This window comes from Crocuta crocuta, unplaced genomic scaffold, assembly GCF_008692635.1.
Source record: "Crocuta crocuta isolate KB4526 unplaced genomic scaffold, BGI_CrCroc_1.0 scaffold396, whole genome shotgun sequence".
Taxonomy (NCBI): Eukaryota; Metazoa; Chordata; class Mammalia; order Carnivora; family Hyaenidae; genus Crocuta; species Crocuta crocuta.
In genome coordinates, this window is record NW_027533259.1 from 2,647,950 (window position 1) to 2,673,866 (window position 25,917).

The 25,917-nt window shown below is 38.5% G+C and overlaps 1 protein-coding gene across 2 annotated transcripts in view; it reads left to right on the forward strand.

Moving 5' to 3' along the window:
* Positions 1 to 25,917, forward strand: part of RELN (reelin) — a 527,959-nt gene that overhangs the window by 378,574 nt on the left and 123,468 nt on the right. For both annotated transcript variants that reach the window (XM_077746923.1, XM_077746922.1), the window contains exons 21-25: positions 4,044 to 4,236; positions 5,068 to 5,180; positions 11,618 to 11,755; positions 13,355 to 13,541; positions 20,562 to 20,767. In XM_077746923.1, coding sequence (XP_077603049.1) covers positions 4,044 to 4,236; positions 5,068 to 5,180; positions 11,618 to 11,755; positions 13,355 to 13,541; positions 20,562 to 20,767 — 837 coding nt within the window. The remainder of the gene's footprint in view (positions 1 to 4,043; positions 4,237 to 5,067; positions 5,181 to 11,617; positions 11,756 to 13,354; positions 13,542 to 20,561; positions 20,768 to 25,917) is intronic.

Below are 25,917 nucleotides of genomic sequence, written 5' to 3' on the forward strand. Positions count from 1 at the left end.
CCCCCCGCCCTGCCCCCCTTCCCCTCCCTTTGTGTGTACATGCACTCACTTGGAAGGAAAGGAAGGAGGGAGGGAGGAAGCAAGCAAAGAAAGAAAGTAAAAGAAATATGGAAACATGTAATTCATGTGTCCTCCATTTTACCAGAGTCATAATAGCCTGCTAGCCTTCTTGGTGGTAGAATGAAAAGACACAGGGAGGTACTCTTGTCCTAGTGGAAAGAATTATCCACATTCTTTCACTAAATCTTATAATTAGATGCAGGAGCATTTTTGGGGCGCCTGGGTGGCTTAGTCGGTTAAGCGTCCGACTTTTGCTTNGTCCCTTTATTTTTGAGGCACGCTCACAAATCAACGTGAATGAAACTAAGCCTCTTGATTTCCAATGCATTCTGCCTCCGGAATTTCTCCCAAAGACTGATATGGACTATTTTTCATTTCTCTGATTGTTACAGAGAAGTTCAGCTTCATTTTTACCTTTGTGAACCTATGCTGACTCAAACAAGCAACAAAGAGGAACAGTTTTATCAATTAAAGAATGGCAGTCTGTGAAATTCTTTCCTCTAAATCTCCAGCTGAGTAAGAACATCAGCATATTCAGGAGAGAAAAAGCTGACCTAGTATCACTGGCTTTTAGCCAGTCCTGAAAAAATCATATGAGAGAACTTGTCCTATGAATGGTAAACAACTGAGTGAACTTATACTATGAATGGTCAAAATATTAAGGCATAGATTTCTGTGATTTTCTTGTTATTTTGCTTCCAATTAAGACATCAGGATAGGTATCATGGTACCATGAGGTGTGGCAGATGTATCCATTAGAAATGTATTTAGCTCTAGATTACAACAAAAACAACAAGAAAAGACACAACTACTAGTGGAATAGATATTACTGCTAAGTAAGAATTTTATTGTCACTATTTAACAGTTCTCATTTAGACTCTTGTCCTTTTTTTTTAAGATTTAAGGTTTTATTTTTAAGTAATCCATGCACCCAATGTGGAGCTCAAACTCACAACCCCAACATCAGCCCCATGCCGTACCAACTGAGCTAGCCAGGTGCCCTAGACTCTTGTCCTCTTGTATAATTTTTATATTGTTTCTTTTTTGGTGTCTTGGGACCTTTAAAAGCAGTTATTGTGAGGGTAGCTCACAGAGCACATAGTCCTCAGGGTTGTATATTCGCTATCTTGAACCAGGTTCATGGTTGATCATACCATGCAAAAGTTAGGTACAGGCAATATTTACAAAATACAGCATTTCGTTCTGTTTCTTTTAGAATTGCAAGGACACTAAACCATTTCTGAAGGGAAGAATTTACAAGGAGCTGGTTGTGAAAATAATCTTAAATTATTTCAGAAATACTGAGGTGGGGAAATACTGTGCAGTACATAGGTGAGAAAGTTCTAGTAGCTGTCTATGGATTGCAGATCATGAACCCCATGTACTGCCGTGCACAGTGTGGTTTTTCCCAGATGCCCAAGACATACAGTATGCCTTTAAAGCAGATAATTCAAATGACTAATTAGTTGACTGCCTCTAATTATCTTCTTCCTAAAGGATACTAGAAAGCACTTTTAACCCTTGAAGTTAAAAGAAACATTTATTTCTCATGGGGAGAAGCAGTAGGGATTTTTTTTTTCTTACTTAAAAGACTCTGGAATTTATATTGACAAGTTTGTGCTTGTAGGGCTTATTAGTATTTTTCTTCTATGTTGATTCTTTTCTTTTGTAATATTGCTAAAAATTGCTTTCTGCAGCTTTATGTTTTCCAGATTGCATCCTGTACAGCATATCACACAGCAGCAATCATGGTTTTAGATCTCCAACACTAATTTCATTACACAGTAATTGAAAGTTAATGATTTTTGAATTAACTATACATGAAAGTTATTCAAAACTGTGTTTCCTCCTCCATCTTATAGTAATAGGAGGAGAGAGAGAGATAGTGAATTGGTGAAGAGGTTTTAGAGTTAGGCAAAGCTGATTTCACACTGAGTCTACCATTTACTATCCCCTTTCCCACATTTGTTGCCTAGAGATATTATTCCGACTTCACCGAGTTATTGTAAGGATGGAAGTAAGAAAGATAAGGTGCTTAGCACAGCCTGAGGATATGACCTAGAATCGACAACGGGTGGGCATCTTTATTATGAATGATAAACAAATTGTAAACACTTGGATACATAATACCAGCAATTAGGAATATGACTTTTCTCTTCCTTTTATTGACCATTCAACTAAAGCAGAGTTAGGGGTTTTTAAACATTTTATATCTCTATTCATTGTCCAAGTATAAAACTTAATTTAAAACTGTTTAAGAGTACTTAGTCATTGTTAGGAAAAAACTTCTTACATTTTATAACCTTGAGCCCAAACCCAGGATGGACCTCTTTATGGACAGTATTCCATCTTTAAATAACATCTTTTTTCTCAGTTTATTTTTATTTGTTGTGAAAGAGAGAGAGAGCAAGCAGGGGAGGGACAGAGAGAGAGAGAGAGAGAGAGAGAATCTCAAGCAGGCTCAGTGCTGTCAGCACAGAGCCCCATGCAGGGCTTGGGCTTAATCTCTTGAACCTTTAGATCATGACCTGAGCCGAAGTCAAGAGTCAGATGCTTACCAAACTGAGCCACCCAGGTGCCCCAACATGTTTAAATAACATCTTAAAGTCTGCAAGAAGCAAGGCAGAGCAATTACTCCTTATTTTCCTGATTCAGCCAAGGATAAATAAGAAAAATATCAAATGCCTCAGAGATGCCACTGAGTGTTGCATCATTCCCTTTTCTATGTCAGCTAAGGCCCCGGACTCACAGGAACTACTGTTGATGAGTGCTACTGGGCCTACTTCAGGGAAACAGTACCAGGCTTTGTGGCGAACAAACCCTAGTGTGGTCAACCCCAGAATCTTTACAGTGACCCATATTAACCACAGCAAAAATGTGTCCATATTTTAATCTCCTCTAATGGATTATAAATTCCTTGAGCAGCTTGCTCTAAAAAAGTAATTGTGCCCATCTTCAAACAGCTTACAATTGTATAGTACTCAGTGGGGACCCAGGCAATTCTACCAACTTCAGACACAGTCATTAAAACTACATTGCTATGTTTTCAGTATTTAATGCCCAAGCATTGAAGACTGTTAGGAAAATAAGAAAAACAAAAGAAAAGTTGTAAACTATCTAGTTTCCCACCACCTGACATAGCCGCTGCAAGCATTCTGGTGAATTTCCTGTATGCATCGTTTCTGTGGGTTTTAAAAAATATATTTTATCATAAGCATGTTAATTTGATTATATTACCTTCATAAATATTTGAAATATGGATAATTTGTCAACTGGCTCTACCAGTTTACCTAAGTATTCTGTTTTCTCTGTAGTTTGACTTTGAAATGGTTACCAATTACTATTTTAAGGAAACTTGCAATATTATCATATTTTATAAAGCTGCCCTTGATTTTAGAATTATTTCCTTCAGAGAGATTCTAAGAAGTGAGATTAATGAGCCAAAGGGTCTATACTCATGAACAATATATGAATGAGTACCCATTTTCAAATATATTTAATAGCTGCAGATATTAACTTTAAAAAAATATTGCTTCTGATAGGCAGGTTGTTTTAAATTACATTTATTAGATCGACTGAAATCCATTCTAGAGCTTGGCCAAGATTTAAATAAGTAAAATTAAATTATTTTGGTGTATGGGGTGCCTGAGTGGCCCAGTCAGTTGAGCATCTGACTCTTGATTTCAGCTCAGGTCATGATCCCAGGGTCATGGGATTGAGCCCCACGCTGGGCTCCACACTGACTACAGAGCCTGCTTAGAATTCTCTCTCTCTCTCTCTCTCTCTCTCTCCCTTCCCCCCTCCTTCTCTGCACCTCTCCCCCATGTGCTCATTCACACTGTCTTGCTTTCTCTCAAATTAAAAAAATTTAAAAATTTTTAAAAATCTTTAAATTATTTTGGTGTATGGTCTGAAATGAAGAGCTTACTTCTCCCTTAACACATCACGTTTTTAATCTTCTGATTCCCACTTCTGTCTTTCAGTTTCACTGGAGATTCTAAACTTGCCTCGAGTATGCGCTATGTGGAAACACAATCAATGCAGATAGGAGCATCCTATATGATTCAGTTCAGTTTGGTGATGGGCTGTGGCCAGACATACACTCCACACATGGACAACCAGGTGAAACTGGAGTACTCAACCAATCATGGCCTCACCTGGCACCTGGTCCAAGAGGTAAGGCTGTTTTCTCTAACACCTGTGATAAGTAGGCTTCTTCTTTTGACACAGGAGGCAGAGGATTACAGTTCCAAAAGTTTAGGTTTGGTTGAAAAGGAACAATATTATTTATAACTTAGAATTGATACAAAGTGAGCAATAAGGATTCCACATTCTGCACCAACAGATACAGAGGGTAATTGAAGATGAAAAAGAAATGTGAATAACTTCAGGACTGGATACTCTAGGATGATGATGTTTTGAATATTATTTTCTCTAACCCTTTTCCTCCATTAATACATCTCTTTCTTCTCTCTCCCTGTAACATGTCTTCATCTGCTCTTTTCTAAGTCTCTTTACCTAAAGGTAGACCATATTAAGAATATGACATGTCTTACCTTAAAAAAAAATACATAGATCCAGTTTCTTAGTATAAAGTATACTTCTTGATACATACACATGGAGAGCTGACATTGCAGTAATGCATAAATAGCACAGTGAATAGAATTCTCTTACCAAACACCAGTGTTATGATAACAGGTCACAAAAATGGATCCTAATCCATTTCCATTTTTATATGTGAGAATTAAAAGACATTTAATTTCATAGTGGCACTTGTTTCCATTATTTCCCAAATATTTTAGTTTCACAGAAGGGAAAATCATAGACTGCATCCATATTGCAAATGGTTAGGATTATGACATTAGAAACCAAAACGGGAGGTATCACCATCCCAGACTTTAGCCTCTACTACAAAGCTGTCATCATNTCACTTACGGTGGGTGAGAAAACATATGGTCCCTGGAGGGAACAGAAGCTGAGTTTAATTTTTGCCTTCCTCTCTTTTAGGAATGCCTTCCAAGTATGCCAAGTTGTCAGGAATTCACATCAGCAAGTATTTACCATGCTAGTGAGTTCATGCGGTGGAGGAGAGTCATAGTGCTTCTTCCCCAGAAAACTTGGTGAGACGTGACATCTTTGCATATGGTTGTTACTTTAACTTTTGCTGTCCCTATTAGCATGACTTGAATGTGAAGAAGAGTTAAGCACAATGGCAAGTTGCATTTTCTTCATCATCAAAAGACCCAGATCTTTCTTTTATACTGAGGATATTTGAAAAATTAGAGCTAATGAAAATTTGATTTGCCAATGGTCCTATTTACCTTAAATTTTAGTATGGTTGACATACAATGTTAAATTCGTTTTTGGTGCACAACTTAGTGATTTCTTTAAAAAAACTTTTATGTATTTATTTTGAGAGGCAGAGAGAGAGAGAGAGTGAGCATGGGGGGGGGAGGGGCAGAGAATCCCAAGGAGGGATTTTCCCAAGAGGGAGAAAGAGAATCCAAGCTGGCTCCGCACTATCTATCAGCACAGAGCCTGGTACAGGGCTTGATCTTACAAACTGTGAGATCATGACCTGACCTGAAATCAAGAGTTGGATGCTTAACTGACTGAGCCACCCAGGTGCCCCCACAACTTAGTGATTTGACAGTTCTATACATTATTTGATGCTTACCACAAATGTAGCAATTGTGTGGCCATACAGCACTATTACAATACCATCGGCCATATTTCTTATGCTGTGTCTCTTATTCACATGACTTCTTCATTCCATAACTGGAAGCCTGTATCTCCCACACCCTTTCATTCATGTTGCCCATCCCTCCACCCCCACCCCTCTGGCAACAATCAGTTTGTTCTGTCTGTTTGTAGGTCTTATTCTACTTTTTGTCTATTCATTTGTTTTGTTTTTTTGATTCCACATATAAGTGAAATTATATGGTACTTGTCTTTCTCAGTCTGACTTATTTCACTTACATAATACTCTCTATGTCTTAGCTTTTTCTGACCTCCCTTTTTGCCCCAACTTTGCTTTTTGCCCCAACTTTGCTTTTTATGGGAGAACTCAATGAGCTGGTTCATTTAGGTGTGACATACATAGAAGGAAAGGATACAGGAATCCAAAAACTCTCATGTCAAGACAACTTGGTTTTCAAGGCTGTTTTCTTGCTGCAAAGCCCTACTTTTTATTTCAAAACCTTAATATACTCTCTTTTTCTCTATTCACATTCTTTCAGTAACAATAAAACCCATCCCCCAAGAAGCTAAAGCCTCAGTAACTAGGGAGAAAGTTAAATAAATGATCATGTTTAAGAGGAAAAAAAACACATTTTTTCCCTAAATAGTACATCATTTTGTGTTAGATTGATCACTCTGGGCACCTTGTGAAGAATATATTGTAGGAGAAAGAGTGAAGACAGGGAGTCAAGTTTAGGGTGTTCCAGGCATTTGCTGTTTAGGTGGCTTGGAGTGTGATTGTGGCAGACATGACAAGAGCTGTCATTTGTGAAATATATTTTAATCAAATAGAGCTTGCTGAGGTACTGGATGGGGACTGTGGTAGAAAGGGAAGACTCAAAAACAGCTTGTAAATCCAAGGCCTAGAGAAATTGTTGGATGGTTGTACCACTGACAGAGATGGGAGAGCCTGGACGAAGAATGGATTGGGGACAGGAAATGAAGCATTCTGTTTTTGTGATAGAAGGTTGAGAGACTTACCTATTCCAGCAGAAATGTCAAGAAGCCAACTGGACTTATACATCTAGAGCTCAGAAAACAAGTTTCTTAGGATAAAATGTACTTTGGGTTGAAGAGTTAAATACCACAAGTACTATTTGAAGCCCTGGGACGGGATAAGCTCACATAAGAAAGAACCTTGCACTAGAAATTAGAAGGCCTGAGTTCTCAGTAACCCTCCCAGTGATTAATTACACAATTTTAACCATTCACAACCTCTTCAAGCCTGATTTCTTCAGAGTTTAATGAAGTTGTTTAATTAGATGATCTTGAAAGTCCATCATAGTTCTTGAATTCTAAGATTCTGTGATATATGTAGTAAAAAAAGAAAAGCATGAGAGAGACAAGAATTATATTTTTCTGTAGTATCTGTCTTCTGAGAGCCCTTTTATAAAGAGAAAATTACTAAATAAACCCTTCTTAGATTATTTCACATAAAAGTTAGGCTCTACACAAAAACAATTGGTTAGATAACAACCCAGAATTATTATTATACATCCTTCAGTTGAAGATTGAATTACTGAATTATAAAAGAATGTCCCCTTGATTATTTTTAAGGATTCATCATTATGTCAGTTGGAATAAAATGCTTGAAATTTGATTTCAACAGATTTTTTTTCTATATCCAACTGTGAGCCATTTCCTGGATACTCGGCTAATGCTTTACATAACAAGTCGCTATTTTCTCTAACATCCTACTTCTTTATATCTACTACTGGGAATACAATCCAGACTTGTATTTAATTTCAAGAATATTCCAAGCATACCTATCAAGATCATTAAAAAACAACAGATCAAACAATTGAAATACTAATCATGAATACTGAGGCTTTTTTTTTATTATTTCTTTATGATTATTTCATCACTATTTTTTAAAATGTTGCTTTTTATTTATTGACATGTGGGATACAGTTTCAAATTATGATGGTTAGGTAATCTTTATAGTATACAGTATATTTTAGAGATGCTTTATCATCCTAGAAATGTTATAAACTATTATTCTTTATTAATGTAGTTTAGACAGTATCCAGAAAGTATTGTCCTTTATCAAAAAAAATTTAAAAAAAAAACCACACATACAGAAAAAATAAAAACCCCAAACTTTGCAGGTTATTTTACCTTCGAATTGTATGGTGCAGTATTATTTCCTTGCTTAAAAGATGGTATCACTGAGTTCAAGGTTTTAGTACAGTCAGAAAAGACCAATTCTCATTAATGTTTATTACACACTTGAGAGGAAATCTATTTGACTCTTAAACACTTCACTTCCAACACTGCCTGCCACATGTTGGGTACTCATTACATGTTGGTGAGTTAAGTAGAATTTTAATTCAGAGTGCCTCACTATCTATTAGATTATTCCTGCAACCATTTGCCTTTAAGTACATGTAAGTGAATAATTGAATTCTGCTTTTTGAAATTGTTTTCCAAGCCCCGGGTAAAGAAAGTAAACATGTTTTCTAAAAACAAACAACCCAATAAAGATATTTTCTTTTAATACTTCTGCTAATACTTAAACTAAACATTATTACTGTATTTCAAAAAAAATAGTGTTCAACTGGTTATTATCATTCTTTTTGGATTTATAATGCTTTTTAAAGGCTCTGCTATAAAGATAAAGTTCATTTATTGTCCTTGGTGTTCCTGATCGCTTTGTGTATTATATTTATTTCAAACTTTTGCAAATAGTGTGTTTTACTCCAGCACTAGCTAGAGGGAGTACAATTTAGTTTGAAACATTTTGCCTTTTGGCAAATCTTTGGTCTGCTGCTTCGACTGATTCATATGCAACTAGCAATTGAAGGCACACAGGCAAATGTGGTTCCCATGTTATCAAATATCTGTTAACTTTGGAAGGTATGCTAGATAGGACAACTTATAGCAGAAATACCGACTATATATACACCTGCCCAGAGGAATGATATTGTATATGAACTGAACATTTGTTACCCAATGAAAATTAATTTTGTTTTTATGAGAGACATTTACATAAGAACAGGGCCTAATGAGACCCAAACAGCTGTCATTTGCTGACTTCATAAACAAATCAATGCCTAATGACTGAATGAGTTTCAGAATAATTGGGTAAATGCAATTACAGTAACTCTGAAGGTGGAAAATACAATTTAGTCAGCCTTCATTTACCTTGATTCCTCAACTTTGATACCTTGATACCTAACTGTCAAGAGATGACTCAGTGGTAGTTTAATTCAGTTTAGAAGTTTAAATGAGGGAGAAAAAATCAAATAAAGACAAGACTGTCAAGTTCTGTTGCTTTGGGGAATCCACAGAGTTTGGATTTTAAATGCAAGTTGACTTCATTTCAAGATGCACACAGCAGGGGTCCCACTTTCAGACCCAACCCAAAGTATACAAGGTGTTTCTTCTAAGAATGCTTAGATTTGAGGCAGGAAGGGATTGGCAAATTAAATATTTGTATTGAAGGCAATGTTTAGCAGTGATGCAACTGCAAATCAGTGAGATCACACCTTGTGTTCTCATGTGTGACCAGCTGGAAATTGCTCACACAACTAATTTTTTTTCTCACTAAAAACAAAGCCAATATTCAACCTCTTCTTGATTCCTTTTTTTTTTTTAAATCTTTTTATGTTTTATTTATTTTTGAGAGAGACAGCGTGAGCAGGGGAAGGTCAGAGAGAGAAGGAGATACAGAATCCAAAGACAGGCTCCAGGCTCTGAGCTCGCTGACAGCACAGAGCCTGACACAGGGCTCGAACACAGGAACCGTGAGATCATGACCTGAGCTGAAGTCAGATGCTCAACCACCCAGAGCACCCAGACGCCAGAGCCACCCAGGCACCCCCCTTTTCTGCTAATTAACATCACATTAAACTGTAGGTTGTAATTTTAAATGGAAGAATCCTCTCTGAGCTTTTATCTTCAGGAGACACTTTTTCAAGAGTTCACAAGATGCACATAAGGATGAATTTACTTAGTCAAAGAATTTAGGATGTGTTTACATGTGACCATTCAGAAACATAAACTGGGGAATCTAGGACAGATTTCTGAAAGCTTCCAAACCCATTTTAATGTTTGAAATATCAAACCTTTCAAACAATATATGCCATGGGTTTCATGTAAGCATGTGACTGTAAAGAAAATAAACCATCACTTCAGTCAGCAACCACCAGAACAATCACTAAATTTATGAGCTAGAAGGGATCTTAGAAATCGGTTTGCCCAATCCCTTTATTTGAGAGGTGAGGAACTTAGAAAGCCTGAAGGCTTAAACTCCTCACTAAAGGTCACACAGCTGATAAATTGCAGAGCTAGGGTCCAAGGGGTCTAGTCCCCAGACTCCTACCAAATTCCTTACTCCATTACCAGGAGGAGTCAGAAACAGGCTGCCCTTTCCTGGCCTGCTTTTTCCACTCATTCACTCATTTTTTAGCAGACTTTTTCAGTACACCTACTTTATTCTGTTCCTGTGCAAACTATTGAAACAAAGACGGCCCTATCCCCAAAAGAGCTCACAATCTGGATACCTATGGCCTGAGACTTGACTCAGATTATAATCAGTCCTAAAAGAACTTTCTTGGCATGACACTGATGCATGAAACTTAATTTTCTTCTTTTCTGTAGGGCTCTATGCTCTAAAACAACATACCTACTTTTGTAGTAGGAACTCCTAAAAACCATTTCTTAATGGAACTCTGGAAGTTATGATGGCTATTAGATTACAAATGTAAACTATTACCATAGAGGAGGCACATTCTTGTCATGGCATGTAACGTGACAAGCACTGATATGCAGCAATCCTGTGTCTACTGGAAACATCTCAGTGAATCCTGGAATTACCCTACTAGGAATGAAAATGCAACATATTAGCCACAGATCATTGGTAAAATAAACAGTAAAGGCTTAGCCTGGATTTTAACAATCTGTTACGTACTTAGGGAGTATTTAATATGTGGGTAATTGATGCAGTAGACGTTAAGGGATCATTCAGAGCCATTAAGATCAAGTGTATGTGTAGATAGTGTGCTCTTGGAAAGTTTAATTAGTGGAACTGAGTTTGCACATTAATTCTGCAAATCCTTTTTGTTTTCTTTTGTTTGGCACCAAAACGAACTAATCACAATCCCTCTCAAAATATCCTCTTCTTTAGACCTTCTCTCTGGTTTAGATGAGTCAAGGTCCCAAGTGTTCCTCTATGTGTAATGGACTGTTTAACTCTTTGTTTCCACTTAACATCAGCTTGTCCATGAAACCAAAGCAAGTTAATGTTTCAGAAATAATAAGCAGAATTTAGCACCCAGATGTTCTTACTTATAGTACACTGTAGCATGTTCCTCAACCCCAAAACAATACCCCCAAACACAACTTTTGTCTTATACTGAGAGCTAACTGGAAGTTTTCCAATAACTACTGTTGTGTTTATTGTCAGAAATTGTAGTGCTGTAATTTAAACACCTCACATTTTCATCTGTGAAAGAGAGGCCCTTTTGTATATATCTTTATTTTTTAATACTCTTTATTTTCCCTTTCTTTTCCTAGCATCAAATCTCTGTGTAACAACTAAAAAAATCTGATATTCTGTTTTTCTTTAAAATGTCACCAGTTAAATTAAGATTGAAGTATATATCTAAACCACAGATTTCTTTTTAACTTTTCTTCATGATAGAACTGTTGAATTTGATAATAATGGAGCAGATGTTAAACTATCAAAGAAAAATGATTGGCCGCAAAATACAAGTTCCAGAAAGTTCCGTTATCTGAGAGATTCTGAACTCTGACGTCTTTTGTGCTGCCACATGTCACTTAAAATATTGTGTTTATTACCCTACCTTGTTTCTAGGTCCAGTGCCACCCGCTTCCGCTGGAGTCAGAGCTATTATACAGCCCAAGACGAGTGGGCTTTGGATAACATTTACATTGGGCAGCAGTGCCCAAATATGTGCAGTGGGCATGGCTCATGTGACCACGGCATGTGCAGGTACATACACTGCCAGGTGTGATTGTCTGCTTCTCAGGATTTGTGTTTAAATGTCCCTTTGAGGTTTTTTTTGTTTTTTGGTTGGGTTTTTTTTGTTGTTGTTGTTTTTGTTGTTGTTGTTTGTTTGTTTTTGAGAGGAGCGTGAGTGGTGGAGGGGTAGAGAGAGAGGAGGACAGAGGATCCCAAGCAAGCACCGCACTGACAGCAGTGAACCGAACACAGGGCTCAAACTCACAAACCATGAGATCATGACCTGAGCCGAAGTCAGACGCTCAACCTACTGAGCCACCTAGGTGCCCTAGAATTTGTGTTTAAAGGGATACCACAGCAGTTGTTCTCAGAGTTGTATGAAGAGACTGATAAATAATGAAATAGTGAAAAGAAAACTATCTTCCTTTCTGTTCTTATTTCAGACATAAAAGATGTTAAATTTTCCTTAACTTTTTTTTTTAGCGTTTATCTATTTTTGAAAGAGAGACAGAGCATGAGGCAGGAAGGGGCAGAGAAAGAGAGAGGCAGAGAGACACAGAATCCAAAGCAGGCTCCAGGCTCTGAGCTGTCAGCACAGAGCCTGACCTGGAGCTTAAATCTATGAACTGTGAGATCATGACCTGGGCTGAAGTCAACCAACTGAGCCACTCAGGTGCCCCAAGATGTTGTTATATTTTTATGTAAAACCTGAGCCATATATTCTAAACTTCAAAGTCTAACTTCAAGACTAGGCCTCCTGAATGTAAATTTCAGAGTTTATTAATTAACCCCAAAGTTCTCTTTGGTGGTTAAAGAACTTTGCTGTTGGTTCCCTTTCCTTCCCCTGACACTCTTTTTTTTTAATGTTTATTTTTTGAGAGAGAGAGATAGAGTGTGAGGTGAGCGGGAGACACAAAATCCAAAGCAGGCTCCAGGCTCCAAGCTGTCAGCACAGAGCTAGATGTGGAGCTCAAGCTCATGAGCTGTGAGATCATGACCTGAGCTGAAGTAGGACGCTTAACCGACTGAGCCATCCAGGTGCTCTCTGCTGGCACTCTTAAAGCACCTGTCAGAGGGCTGCTACGCACTGTCCTACGTCACTTCACCGGAAGCTCAAGGTTGTGAGCAGGGGGTGATGGTGATTATCTAATGAGGATAAGACAGGAATACACTTGAATACTCAAAGACTCTACAAGAGATGTAATTTAATCAGGAAAAGGGGCTATACAATGTGGCCAGAGCTACATATTGGATGAACACACAAATATTTTTATGTGACTTTCAAGACTACAGGAAAATCCCACTCTTGTCCCTACCCATCGACACACACACACACACACACACACATACACACACACACCCATATCTTTCTTCATTACTGCTTGATGCCTCAGTTCTGCTGTTGCAGCACTATTTCTTTTAAGAAAGGATTCTGTCCTTTTATTCTTGTTGTTCAGTGTCAAAACCTGAAGGTTGTTACTACCGCATACAGGTTGACACTGTAGAGAAATCCCTAGTGTGAATGCTAAGGTCTGAGCCAAAGTGAGACGTAGCAAATGCTGCAGGTATCTGGCCTTGGCATTCACAGAGGAGACGATGACTTGTTTGCTTGGCCTTCCTCTCTCATAGGTGTGACCAGGGGTACCAAGGCACCGAATGCCACCCAGAAGCAGCTCTTCCTTCCACGATTATGTCAGATTTTGAGAACCAGAATGGATGGGAGTCTGACTGGCAAGAAGTTATTGGAGGAGAAATTGTAAAACCAGAGCAAGGGTGTGGGGTCATCTCTTCTGGATCGTCTCTGTATTTCAGCAAGGTAAGAGCTGGGGACAAAGGTATGACTAAGGTCTAGGAATGTGTGATCAAGGCAATACATGATTTATGGAGGAGCCTGAACTCAGAAGGTACAAACATGAGATAGTTTTATTTTCCCCGCATTACTTGCTTTTAAATTCCTTTGTCAAATTCCTACCCCTTAACTACATTTGGCAAACGCCTGTAGCTTTATGATTATTTTTGGTTACTACAAATTCAGCTTAGGTCAGTTTAAAATTCCTGCCCTTCTTGTACCTGATTTAAATCCAGTCACCTTCCTTTCCTGCTGTGCCAGCCGGGCTTATGGCTTGAGCATCTTTGAGTGGGCAGGGACTTGGTGTCTTCTCGCCCCAGCATCCGAGGATGTGTGAGGCTGCGGCCCATGGGCGAGGGATGAGTGGTGGTGGACAAGGTGGAGTCTAGAGATTAAGAGCAGGCACTGCCTGCTGCAGGCTGATTCTGCCATTTTGCAGCTGTGTGACTTTGAGCAAATCCGGTCACCTCTGTATGACTCGGCCCCCTCATTTGTACAGTGGAGTTAATAATAGTATCCTACCTCCTTAGAGGTATTATGCAGGGTAAGTGAGTTAGCACTTGTAAGTCATGGAGAACAGTGCCCGACACATAGCACTTCTACAAGTGTTTGTGAAATTTGTCAATCCACTAATCTCAAACATATGATTGGAGGAAGGAGGGACGACGGTGAGGTTTGGGGACGTGCACAGCTGTTTCCTGGGACTGCCCGACTGTCCATGTTGAGCCTTGAGTTCGGTGACTGCTGGTGGCATCTGCTAATACAGGACCATCTTAGACAACTCAGACTACTCTAGTAAAAAGTACCATGGATTGGGTGGCTGAAGTAGGAAAATTTTTTTCCTCCCAGTTTTGAAAGGTTTGAGAAGTCCATGATTAAGGCAGCAGCAGATTCAGTGTCTGATGAGAGCCTGCTTCCTGGTTTATAGATGGCCATCTTCTCATTGTATCCTCACATGGTGGAGAGAGCACAAACAGAAAAAACAGGCTGTCTTGTGTCTTCTTAGAAGGACACTAATACCATTGTGAGGGCTCCAGCCTCGCCATCTATAACCTGACAAAGGCCCCACCATCCCTTTAGAGGTTAGGCTTTCAACATACAGATTTGAGGGACACAAACATGAAGTCTACAACAGACACTGTGTAGAAGTTTTTCTTTTTTTTTTCACTGTTTTTTTTCTTTTGAGAGAAAGAGACTGTGTGTGTGTGTGTGTGTGTGTGTGTGCGCGCGCGCGCACGCGTGCGCGNCGGGGGGGGGCAGGCAGGGACAACCCAAAGCAGGCTCTGCACTAACAGCAGAGAGCCAGTTCAGGGCTTGAAGTCATGAACTGCGAAATCATGACCTGAACTAGAGTCAGACACTCAACCAACTGAACCATCCAGTTGCCCCAGGAGTTCTTCTTGTTGTGTTTCCTTCACTAGTGGCAGCACAGGTTGGGCAGAAAGGCTAGTAGACAGCAACTAGGGACAAAGGTGCCCTCGGAAGCTCTAAGACTGATTATCTTGGAACATCCCCAACCCATGTTGCTTGGTTAGCAGTGGGGAAGGGGGAACCACCTTCCTCTCCTCCCTTGCTGCCGTCCAGACAGGACATTATTTTCTTTCTCCTTCCTCCAATTCATCTGTTTAAAAGGGCTAGAGAGGTAGCAGGTCCATTTCTCCAACCTGAGCTGTATGTCTAACCCTACTAATTAGCAGCTCTCTTTAGAATGTGAGGTGCTTAAAACCACTTGGTTCCAGGAAGGACTATAGCCACCAATTCTAGGGCAACTGGAAATGTCCCAGTCCACATCACATAACAAATACACAGGTGTGAGTGATATACTGTAGGCCTCATATGTTGTGGAATCTGGGAAGAAATCCAAAATAAGTCTATTTATGCAAATGCAAAAATAGGTACAGGTTTTGTTTTGATGCAGGTGCAGAACAAAGGATCAGCAAGCAAACAAGATAGAGAGTGATAGAAAATCTGGGATGGATTCCATTTAATGATATTTCCTATCCATTGACATTGAACATCTGCCAGGTATTATTATTAGAGATAAAAGTCCGCAAGCGACCAGTATACATTGCATAGGTCTGGATACACTGTATAATTGCCCAGAAGTGGGAAGATTATGCCTCCCATAAGCATCCATTTTAAAAAAAGATTATGAATCCTTAACCTATATGTACCAAACACCCCAGTAAACATGTGTGCATACTTTTTAACACACATTAAAGATATTTTAAACACAGAAAGATTACATATCAATATGTATGTACTTAATTCAAGATGATCTCTGTTGTCAGACTACCTGGATCTATACCTTGGCTTCAAAACTCATTAGCTCATTCATCTTGCAGACTTCCACATCTTTCTTTACCTTAGTTTTCTCCCTTGTAGAGTGGGATGTTGGGACGATCAGTGGATTAATGAAGGTAAAGAATAAAGAGTCATGTGGAGCACATAGAAATCACTCAGTAAGTGTTAGCTATCACAATTACATTTTATGAGACTATGTTTAAAATTGGTATTATTAGAGGCACCTGGGTGGCTCAGTCAGTTGAGCGTCTGACTTCAGCTCAGGTCATGATCTCACAGTCTGTGGGTTTGAGCCCCATAGAGGCCTCTGTGCTGATGACTCAGAGCCTGGAGCCTGCTTCAGATTCTGTGTTTCCCTCTTTCTCTGCCCCTCCCCTGCTTGCTCTCTGTCTCTCAAAAATAATAAATAAACATTTAAAAAGTTATTAAAAAATCCAAAATTGATGTCATTAAATATTTCTATGTATATGCCTTGCCACTTACATAAAACTGGCATTTTAAAAGTAAAATCATTCTCTTCCCTTCCCAATCCAGCTTTCTCCCTATATTTTTGTCAGAATATTCGAAGAGCATTTTTTTTCTTTTTTCTCTTGTATCAGTAGATCTGTTTTGAATTCTAAGTGAGAGAAACTAGCTTAAACAAAAAAAGGAGGAAATTTGGTTCGTGTAATCAGAACACAGGGAGGGCTTAGATGAAGCTGGCCTCACAGATATCTGGAACCAGAAATTCAAATGCCCATAGAACTCTCTCCTCTATATTCAGGTCAACTGTCATTATGAGAGTGGTACCAGAGCCACAGACCTTTATGAGCAGCTCCTTAGAAAAATCTAGGGAAGGTTTCCAATTGGCCAATCACAGTGTCCAGTGGAATGGCATACTCTGATTGTCAGAGAGAGAGTCATGTGGTCACTGCTTTAGCAGAGAGGTGGGATACACAGTTTGGCAGCCCCCATCAGCAGGGGCAGTAACCCAAAGGAAAGGTTTCTGAGCCCTATCGAAAACCCCACTAAACCTAAAATGTGCTTCTATCCTGTCCTTCTTCGATCATAATTTTCAGGATGCTCTCCAGTATTGCTACCCTAACTACGCAACTTATTTTCTTTCTTGAAACATCAGACTTCTGCTCCAAACGGAAATCTCACCTCCCCATCCCAGGTTTTGGCAGTTTCCTTGTCTTTGCATAAGCTCCACTGCCTACCATCATAACTTCTACTGTCTCTGTATCCCTATAAACCTTGTAGCGCCCTGCTCAAATCCTGCTTTTCCATGGAGCTTTGTGGCATGATGACTACACTGCTTTCTCCTTTCTTTGAATTCCTCCCTCACTTCTGTTCTATTCATATAGAAATCATAGTTTTATTTTTACTTTTTTTTTTCTGAGAGAGAGAGAGAGAGACAGCATGAGCAGGGGAAGATCAGAGAAAGAGGGAGATACAGAATCTGAAGCAGGCCCCAGGCTCTGAGCTAGCTGTCCGCACAGAGCCCACTGCGGGGCTCAAACCCACGAACCGTGAGATCATGACCTGAGCTGAATTAGGACACTTAACCAGCTGAGCCACCCAAGTGCCCCTTATTTTTATTTTCATAGTACCCAGCTAGATGCTGAGTCCTACAGACTGAGCTGAACTCTAGATAAAGTATTCAGCTCAGAAATGCATGCCATAAGCTAGGCATTTACAAGGCAATAAGTACCTTGAGACTGAATAAATAGATTGTAGAATTGATAGATAATCATATGACCAAATGAGACTCAACAAGGAATAGAATTTGGTCTGCTGCCCTAATTATCATTATTGTCACTAGACATATTTGTGAACTCTCCTTTCAAGTTTGTTTTTCTAACACACAGTAGTGTGTCTGATGTAATTGGCACCCAATAATTCTTAGGAAGGAAGGAAGGAAGGAAGGAAGAAAGGAAGGAAGGAAGGAATAGGGAGGGAAGGAGAGAGAGAGAACGAAAATTGGAAAACAGAAGGTTTTAAAGAAATGGTTATTTTCATGGCACCTGGGTGGCTCAGGTGATTAAGTATCCCACTCTTGATTTTGGCTCAGGTCATGACCTCACAATTATGAGATAGAGCCCCATGGCAGGCTCAGTGTGGAGCAAGGAACCTGCTTGGGATTTTCTCCCTCTCCCTCTCTCTCTGCTCCTCTTCTGCTCATGCTTCCCTTTTTCTCTCAAAATAATAAATAAAATCTAAGAAAAAAAGAAATGATTATTTTCAAATAAATACAATAGAATTATTTTTCTAGTAGATTTTTGATTAAAGAAGATTTTAATAGGAGGCAAAAGGTAAAGTATCATGAAATGTTTTAGAGGTTGTGTTATAAAGTCTCTAGATTCTGAAGACATTACCTTTAAAATGTGTTTTATTTTATCTAAACCCTTAAAGCAGTGAGCCATTTTAACCAGGAAGTTGGAAGGAAATTGGAGGGTATTTTTTACATTCCAAGAATGAGGAGATCTATAACCTATTACCCTAACACATGCATGCACACATTAGATGTGTATAGATGTCTACACTTACACACACATAAATAAATAGTAGAAGAGAAAAACTGCAAAGCATGTTACATCAAATTCTAAATTCTGACAAAAAGTTTGCCATGAGCCATTTCCTTATTCCTTTTTATCTCCCTTTAAAACAATGTTCAGCATTTCAGGTCACTGAACAAAAGAAAATGATCTGTGCTATCCTCTAGGAAAAAACATCTTCAGTGCCAAACTAAGCATTTGTATGATATTTTCCACCATTTACAAAAATCTCACAAAACACTTTCAAAACCGTTGTTGATCAACACCATAGTCTCCTGGAAAAACAACACTGCTCTGCGAATTTCACAAAAGACCAATCATTCCAACCAGCTAATTGTGATAATTGGATTTTTATAATTCTCCTCACCTTAGATCTTTATCCTTCTGGCTCATTTCCACATGCCAAAATTTTCATAGAAGTTTACTGGATTGGAATTAACTAGCTAGGTTCTGTAGTTTTTCTTCTTAAAATCATTCTTCCTGTAATGATCCTGAGGCATGAAAATTATAGGCCAGATTATAAATTATTCTGAGATGTTTCTTTCTTATGATACCTCAAATCGACAAAAAGAAAAATTAAAAGCACAAATAACATATTGAAAATGCATATTACTTTTAGGATTTTCTCAAATATGTACTTAAAATTGAAAATTCCAAAGAATAATTTCTTGTCTCAGGATTAACTTCCATTCTCATTTTGCTGCTCCCTCGTTTATTTTGAAATCTCTTAATTGGCTTCAGATTTATAAGGAACAGTGTAGTGTTTTAATTAATCCCAAGTATTTCCCCTGTGGCTTCTAATAACTGAAACCCTTTCTTAATTAATTTAGTGGATTAGAGTCAAGTGAGGGATGTTTTTCTCTATACTGTGTATCCTATCTCAATTTTTCTTCCTGGCTTTTAATTGAACTCCTTGGGAGCTCTCCAAGGCCAATTCAGTGCGATCTGTGGATTAGCCCTGGCGGTACCTCTGGGTGGAAGAATCTCACGGGCAAACCTTTTTTCAGTCCTATTAGTGCGAACCCATTTACACAAACAGGAATGATAACAAACCTTATCAATTTGAATCTAGTACTTCATCACATGACCGTGACGTGTAGGGGACACATGGAGCAAAGGAAGCAAGTTGAGGAAATTTTTAAGACACAAAGAGACTATTTCATGGTCACAAAAACTTATTGAAATTGTACCTCTCACCCTCTCTGTATCCAAGAAAGAGACAGAGACAGAGAGAAAGACTTGACTAGGAGCCTCAGAGACATGAGTACTTTTTCTTTTTGTCAAGAAGTTATTGGGGCACCTGGGTGGCTCAGTCAGTTGAGCGTCTTACTTCGGCTCAGGTCATGATCTTATGGTTCATGAGTTCAAGCCCCACATCAGCTCAGAGCCTGGAGCCTGCTTCAGATTCTGTGTCTTCCTCTCTCTCTCTCTGCCCTTCCCCACTCACACCTGTCTCTCTCTCAAAAATATATAAACACTAAAAAAAATTTCTTTTAAAGAAGTTATTATTTTGCCTGTTTCACTTTAATTCCCAGCGAGGAGTAGGGCCAGGGCATATCTCTGGAGAGGATGTTCCCTCAGCAAGGCATGCCATGTGCTAGGCAAATTACATGCAACATCTATTTCATCTAATAGTCACAGCACCCTATAAGAAAGGTATTATTACCCATATTGTTCCTTTGAGGAAAAGAAAAGCTCAGAAAGGTCACACAGCTAGTGAACAGCATGAATAATGGGCTGAAATTCCAGCCCAATTCCAACTGATTTCAAAGTATATGGCCTTTCTTCTCCACTACTCTGCCTGGAGGAGATTTACAAAGCAAATATAGGGAGTGTTTTAATTAAAATTAATTTTGCTTTATTTTTAAAGACTTTCAAATACTCCTCGGTATAATTAACAGTTCCCTAGGGCCTCATAACTGAGTCTGGGAATCAATGATGTGAGACTAATCAAATGTATTCAGGAACAGTTACCATAACCAGAGCAGAGAATTAAATGGCACAACTTGCTCCTCTCAACAGTATAATGGGAACAAAATCCACTTCACCTGATGCTAGGATGTTTATATGATCTTGAAACTGAAATGACAGAATGCCAAAGAGCCCCCAGATGATTGAATCTGTGGTTCTTCTGTCTTTTGGAAAGGCTGGCAAGAGGCTGCTGGTGAGCTGGGATCTTGACACGTCTTGGGTGGACTTTGTCCAGTTCTACATCCAGATTGGGGGCGAGAGTGCTGCGTGCAACAAGCCCGACAGCAGAGAGGAGGGCGTCCTCCTTCAGTACAGCAACAACGGGGGCATCCAGTGGCACCTGCTGGCAGAAATGTACTTCTCAGACTTCAGCAAACCCAGGTAACCACCCCCAATGGCCTTCCAGTGGTTTCCGGGAATGGTAAAGAGTACGGTTTTGCTGAGCTGTTTCTCGAATGTTAACTATTGGCAATTGTAGATAAATTCTTAAGTATCTGACATAAAGGATAGCCCAGCATATAAAATTTCATTTAATTTGTTTCTGGACAAAAAGCACTCTTGTTCATGTTTGACTCTTTAAAGAACTTGGGAAAAATCGTGGCTAGAGGAAAAATAAAACAATTGACCATTTTTTCCCAAAGAAACTCCAGGATAATAGGGATGTTGCAAGCACAGTTTTCCAGTTTGCAGGTTTCTTGAATGTCACACAATATATATATAAAGAAACATACATTTATATATCAACATCTGGATATGGATGTTCATTGGCTAGATTTAACAGCAAGATGGATTTTATTAAAAGTTTTCAGTGCTACCCCAATGTTCATAGCAGCACTCTCAACAATAGCTAAAACATGGAAAGAGCCTAAGTGTCCATCAACAGATGAATGGATCAAGAAGATGTGGTTTATCTATACCATGGAATACTACATGGCAATGAGAAACAATGAAATCTGGCCATGTGTAGCAACGTGGATGGACCTTGAGGGTGTTATGCTGAGCGAAATAAGTCAGGCAGAGAAGAACAAATATCATATGTTTGCACGTATAGGAGGATTAGGAGGAACTTGACGGAGGAACAAGGGGGAGAAGAAGGGCGGAAATGGTGGGGGAAAGGGAGAGAGGCAAACCATGAGAGACTCTTGAATGCTGACAAAAACTGAGGACTGATGGATGTGGGGGGGAGGAGGGATGGGCATGGAGGAGGGCACTTGTGGGGATGAGCACTGGGTGTTATGTGGAAACTAATTTGACAATAAACTATTTGTAAAAAAAAAGTTTTCAGGGGTGCCTGGGTGGCTTATTCAGTTAGGTTCTGACTTTGGCTTAGGTCATGATTTCACGGTTTGTGTGTGAGTTTGACCCCGCCTGTCTGTGCTGACAACTCAGAGCCCGGAGCCTACTTTGGATTCTGTGTCTCCCTCTCTCTCTGCCCTTCCCCTGCTCATGCTCTGTGTCTCTCAAAAATAAACATTAAAAAATAAAATAAAATAAAATAAAATAAAAAAGTTTTCAGGGGCACTTGGATGGCTCATTTGGTTAGGTTCTGACTTCGACTCAGGTCTTGATCAAACGGTTCGTGGGTTTGAGCCCTATGTCAGGCTCTGTGCTGACAGCTCAGAGCCTGGAGCCTGCTTCGGATTCTGTGTCTCCCTCTCTCTCTGCCCCTCCTCCACTTGCGCTGTATGTCTCTCTCAAAATAAACATTAAAAAAAATTTTTTTAAGTTTTCATATTAGCACGAAAGCTAGTCCTAGACAAAATATGAATGAATCTGTGGGGCTCAGATTTTCTAAAATTTTTTACTGACCCATCCCGTTCTATATATTTATGCATGGAGAAAATATATAATAAAATGTTTTAGATGATGACTACTAAGGAGTTTTGGAAAATGACTCATGTTTAATACTAATCCCTATACCAGGCAATCAGTGTGTTTTTCTATATTTAAATTTAGTTATTTTACAATTATGTAGCATTTTTAAAATCTGTATTTAAACTTTGTATTTTATGTGTGTCATTAAAATCTATTCAATGCTGACAAAAACTGAGGACTGATGGATGTGGGGGGGAGGAGGGATGGGCATGGAGGAGGACACTTGTGGGGATGAGCACTGAGTGTTATGTGGAAACTAATTTGACAATAAACTATTTGTAAAAAATAAAAAATAAAAAATAAATAAAGGAAGTTACTTTTATTGCAAAAAAAATCTATTCAAGGATATCATTTTTAGAGTATTCCTCTTATAATCTCAGTATTTGTACATTAACGAAGAGATAGAATTTTCTTTATATGTTGACCACCAACCCATTTTAAGTTTTAACATCCTATTTGGCATTTTATAACTGTACCTTGTTTATTGAAGAAAAATATTGTTGAAGACTCTATAGGTTCAGTTCTTACAAATTAAATATATTTTAAACATAATGTATAATTTAGAACTATTTTGTAGCTTGAAGGTTTAGAAGTTTGTTGTTTTAAAATATTGAGTCGCTTAAAGGTGCCATAACTTTCCATAATATAACACAAGTAGCCATGCAGATAGACCAACCAAAAGCACTTCTTCTAAGAGTCCGTAAGAGAGGCTAGAACCAGAGAACAGCTGGGGTGCCTGGGTGGCTCAGTTGGTTAAGCATCCACCTTCAGCTCAGGTCATGACCTCAGAGTTTGTGGGTTCAAGCCCCATATCAGGCTCTATGATGATAGCTCAGAGCCTGGAGCCTGCTTTGGATTCTGTGTCTCCTTCTCTTTCTCCCCCTCCCCTGCTTGCGCTCTCTCTCTCTCTCTCTCTCAAAAATGAATAAAAATTTAAAAAATAAATAAAACCAGAGAAGAGCCAACTTGGGTAAAATGAGAGACATAACATCCAGGGAGAATGTCAGGAATGTGTGTGGAGACAGGACCTGGAGAGATTTCCTCTAGTACAAAGAAGAGGGAATTCATAACGGTGCCAAACTAGTTGAAACAACAATTTAAGATCATTCAAACTACTTTTTCCAAACAATATCATTGGCAATCTGGAAATTATTCAGCATTCAATAAAGTGACTAGAGTACTATATAGACAAACAGAAGTTCAATAGCTTTTTCAAATTTCAGAAATACCCAGTTTTGATTTATGGGAAGTTTTCTTTAGGGCCAAACTATTTCACAACATTCTCAAAGAGTTCTGTGACACTAAAAATGGTTGGGAAATTTTGAGTTGGAAGAAATCAGAAAAAGATCCCATTCATGGTGGCAAGTACATAAATATAGGACTAATTTTAACAAACAATACTGAACATATGTGTAAAGAAGACTACAAAATCTCCTTCAGATATATAAAAGAAAACAAATGGAAAATAATATAACATCTGGATAGGAAAACTAAATATTGTGATGTGAAGATGTCTCTTAATTTATGTTTCGTGCAATTCCAATCAAAATGTTAGTGGAATTTAGGGGTGGGGTGGCTTTGCATCTAGAAATATAAACTGACAAAAATAGTTTAAACTTGTGGAGAAGAAAGAGAGGAATGTCCCACGTGATATTAAAACACACTGTATAACCTAAATAATTTAAGTGATACATGGAAAGATAGAAATAACGAAGCCAAACAGATGACCCAGAAATTGGCTCAGATATGTGTAAAACTGTATATGTTAAAAAAAGACACATCACCTATCAATGAGAAATAAATGGTTATCAAGCAGTGTTAGAAAAAAATGGGTAGGCTCTTAGGAAAAATTATCTGTTAGATTATTAACTAATTAGATCTATTAGTTAAAGACTGGTTAAAGATTTAAACATTTAAGTTACTATCTAATCTTAGAGATTTAAACTTCCTAAACACAAATTCAGTGGAAAAATTAACAGAGGAAAGGGCTACTTATGTAGAAAAACACTATGTGGGGAGCGCCTGGGTGGCTCAGTCGATTGTCTGACTTTGGCTGAGGCCATGATCTCATGGTTTGTGATGTTGGAGCCCCGCATCAGGCTCTGTGCTGACAGCTCAGAGCCTGGAGCCTGCTTCAGATTCCGTGTCTCCCTCTCTCTCTAGCCTTCCCTGACTTGTGCTCTGTTCTGTCTCTGTCCTTCTCTCCCAAGAATAAGGAAATGTTAAAAAAAATTTTTTAAATAAAAAAAGAAAAACACTACGTGCAAATGTAAAACTGCATACACATGTTAACACATACCTGTCAGAGAAAACAAAGAAGTGAAAGAGAAAACAGACTGAGAAAGTATTTGCAACCATTATGAGAAACAGAGGGTTGATGTTCCTATAAAGAGCTTATACAAATTATCGCGAACACCAGTAAGATCCCAATTTTTAAAAAATGGGTAAAAGAAATTAGTAGGTGTTACAAAAGAGAAAACACAGAGGTTTAATGAAATATAAATAGTAGTCAACATCTGTTGCAATAAAAAGATACATTTTTCATCAGTCTGGTGGTCATTTTTTAGTGATAACACCAGTGCTGTTCCCACATGGAAGCAGTAAGACAGGTCATTCTGCAAACCGTATGACTCTTCCAAGAAGAAATTTGGAAAACTCAGGAGCCTTAAGCATGACTAGTTTATTCAACCTGGTAATTCCATGTCTAGGAATTATTTCTAAATCTTTCTAAATTATTTCTAAAGAAATAAACCAAGGCATAGCTTTACACATAAAGGTTTTCAACACAGAATTATTCACGACAGGAAAAAGTAAAATAAACAATAGTATGTCTGCATCATGAAAATATATAGACAGTAAAATGATCTTAAGAAATGATTATACTGACATGAGGATATGCGTATGACATAATATGAAATTTTGAACTGTAGGATGCTGAATTATACATGTATTTCACCTATAGGAAAGATTACGTGCTTTAACGATATACATGAAAATGTTAACAGATCTACCCCATGCAGAAGATTGTGGGTGTTTTCCTGTTTCATTTGTTTTTATTTAAAACATTTTTTTTTTCTTAATGTTTCTTCACTTTTGAGAGAGAGAAAGAGCACGCACAAGCAGGGGAGGGGCATAGAGAGAGGAAGACACAGAATCTGAAGCAGGCTCCAGGCCCCAAACTACCAGCACAGTTCCCATTGTGGGGCTCAAATCCATGAACCGTGAAATCATGACCTGAGCCAAAGTCCAGTGCTTAACCAGCTGAGCCACACGGGCACTCCACCATTTTTAATGCATAGTAAAATGAAATATTTTAGAAAAAAATTTAATGCTATTTTAATGTAATAATATACAAAGGAACAGTTGTGGTTTTTTGAGGTATTTCTTAAAAATGTTATGCCATTGTCATGGTAATCAAAATACTGTTCAGTAAATCAGACTTAGTAGAAATATCTGCCTCAAAAAGTTACAATTCAAATGGAATAAACATGGCCAGGACTGAACGTACTTGCAACTTTAAACCTCTTCATCTGATCTGTCTAAACTTAGAAACTTTTCAAAAATATCAAGAGATCAGGGGCACCTGGGTGGCTCAGTCAGTTTAGCATTGGACTTCAGTTCAGGTCATGATCTCTTGGTTTGTAGGTTCGAACCCC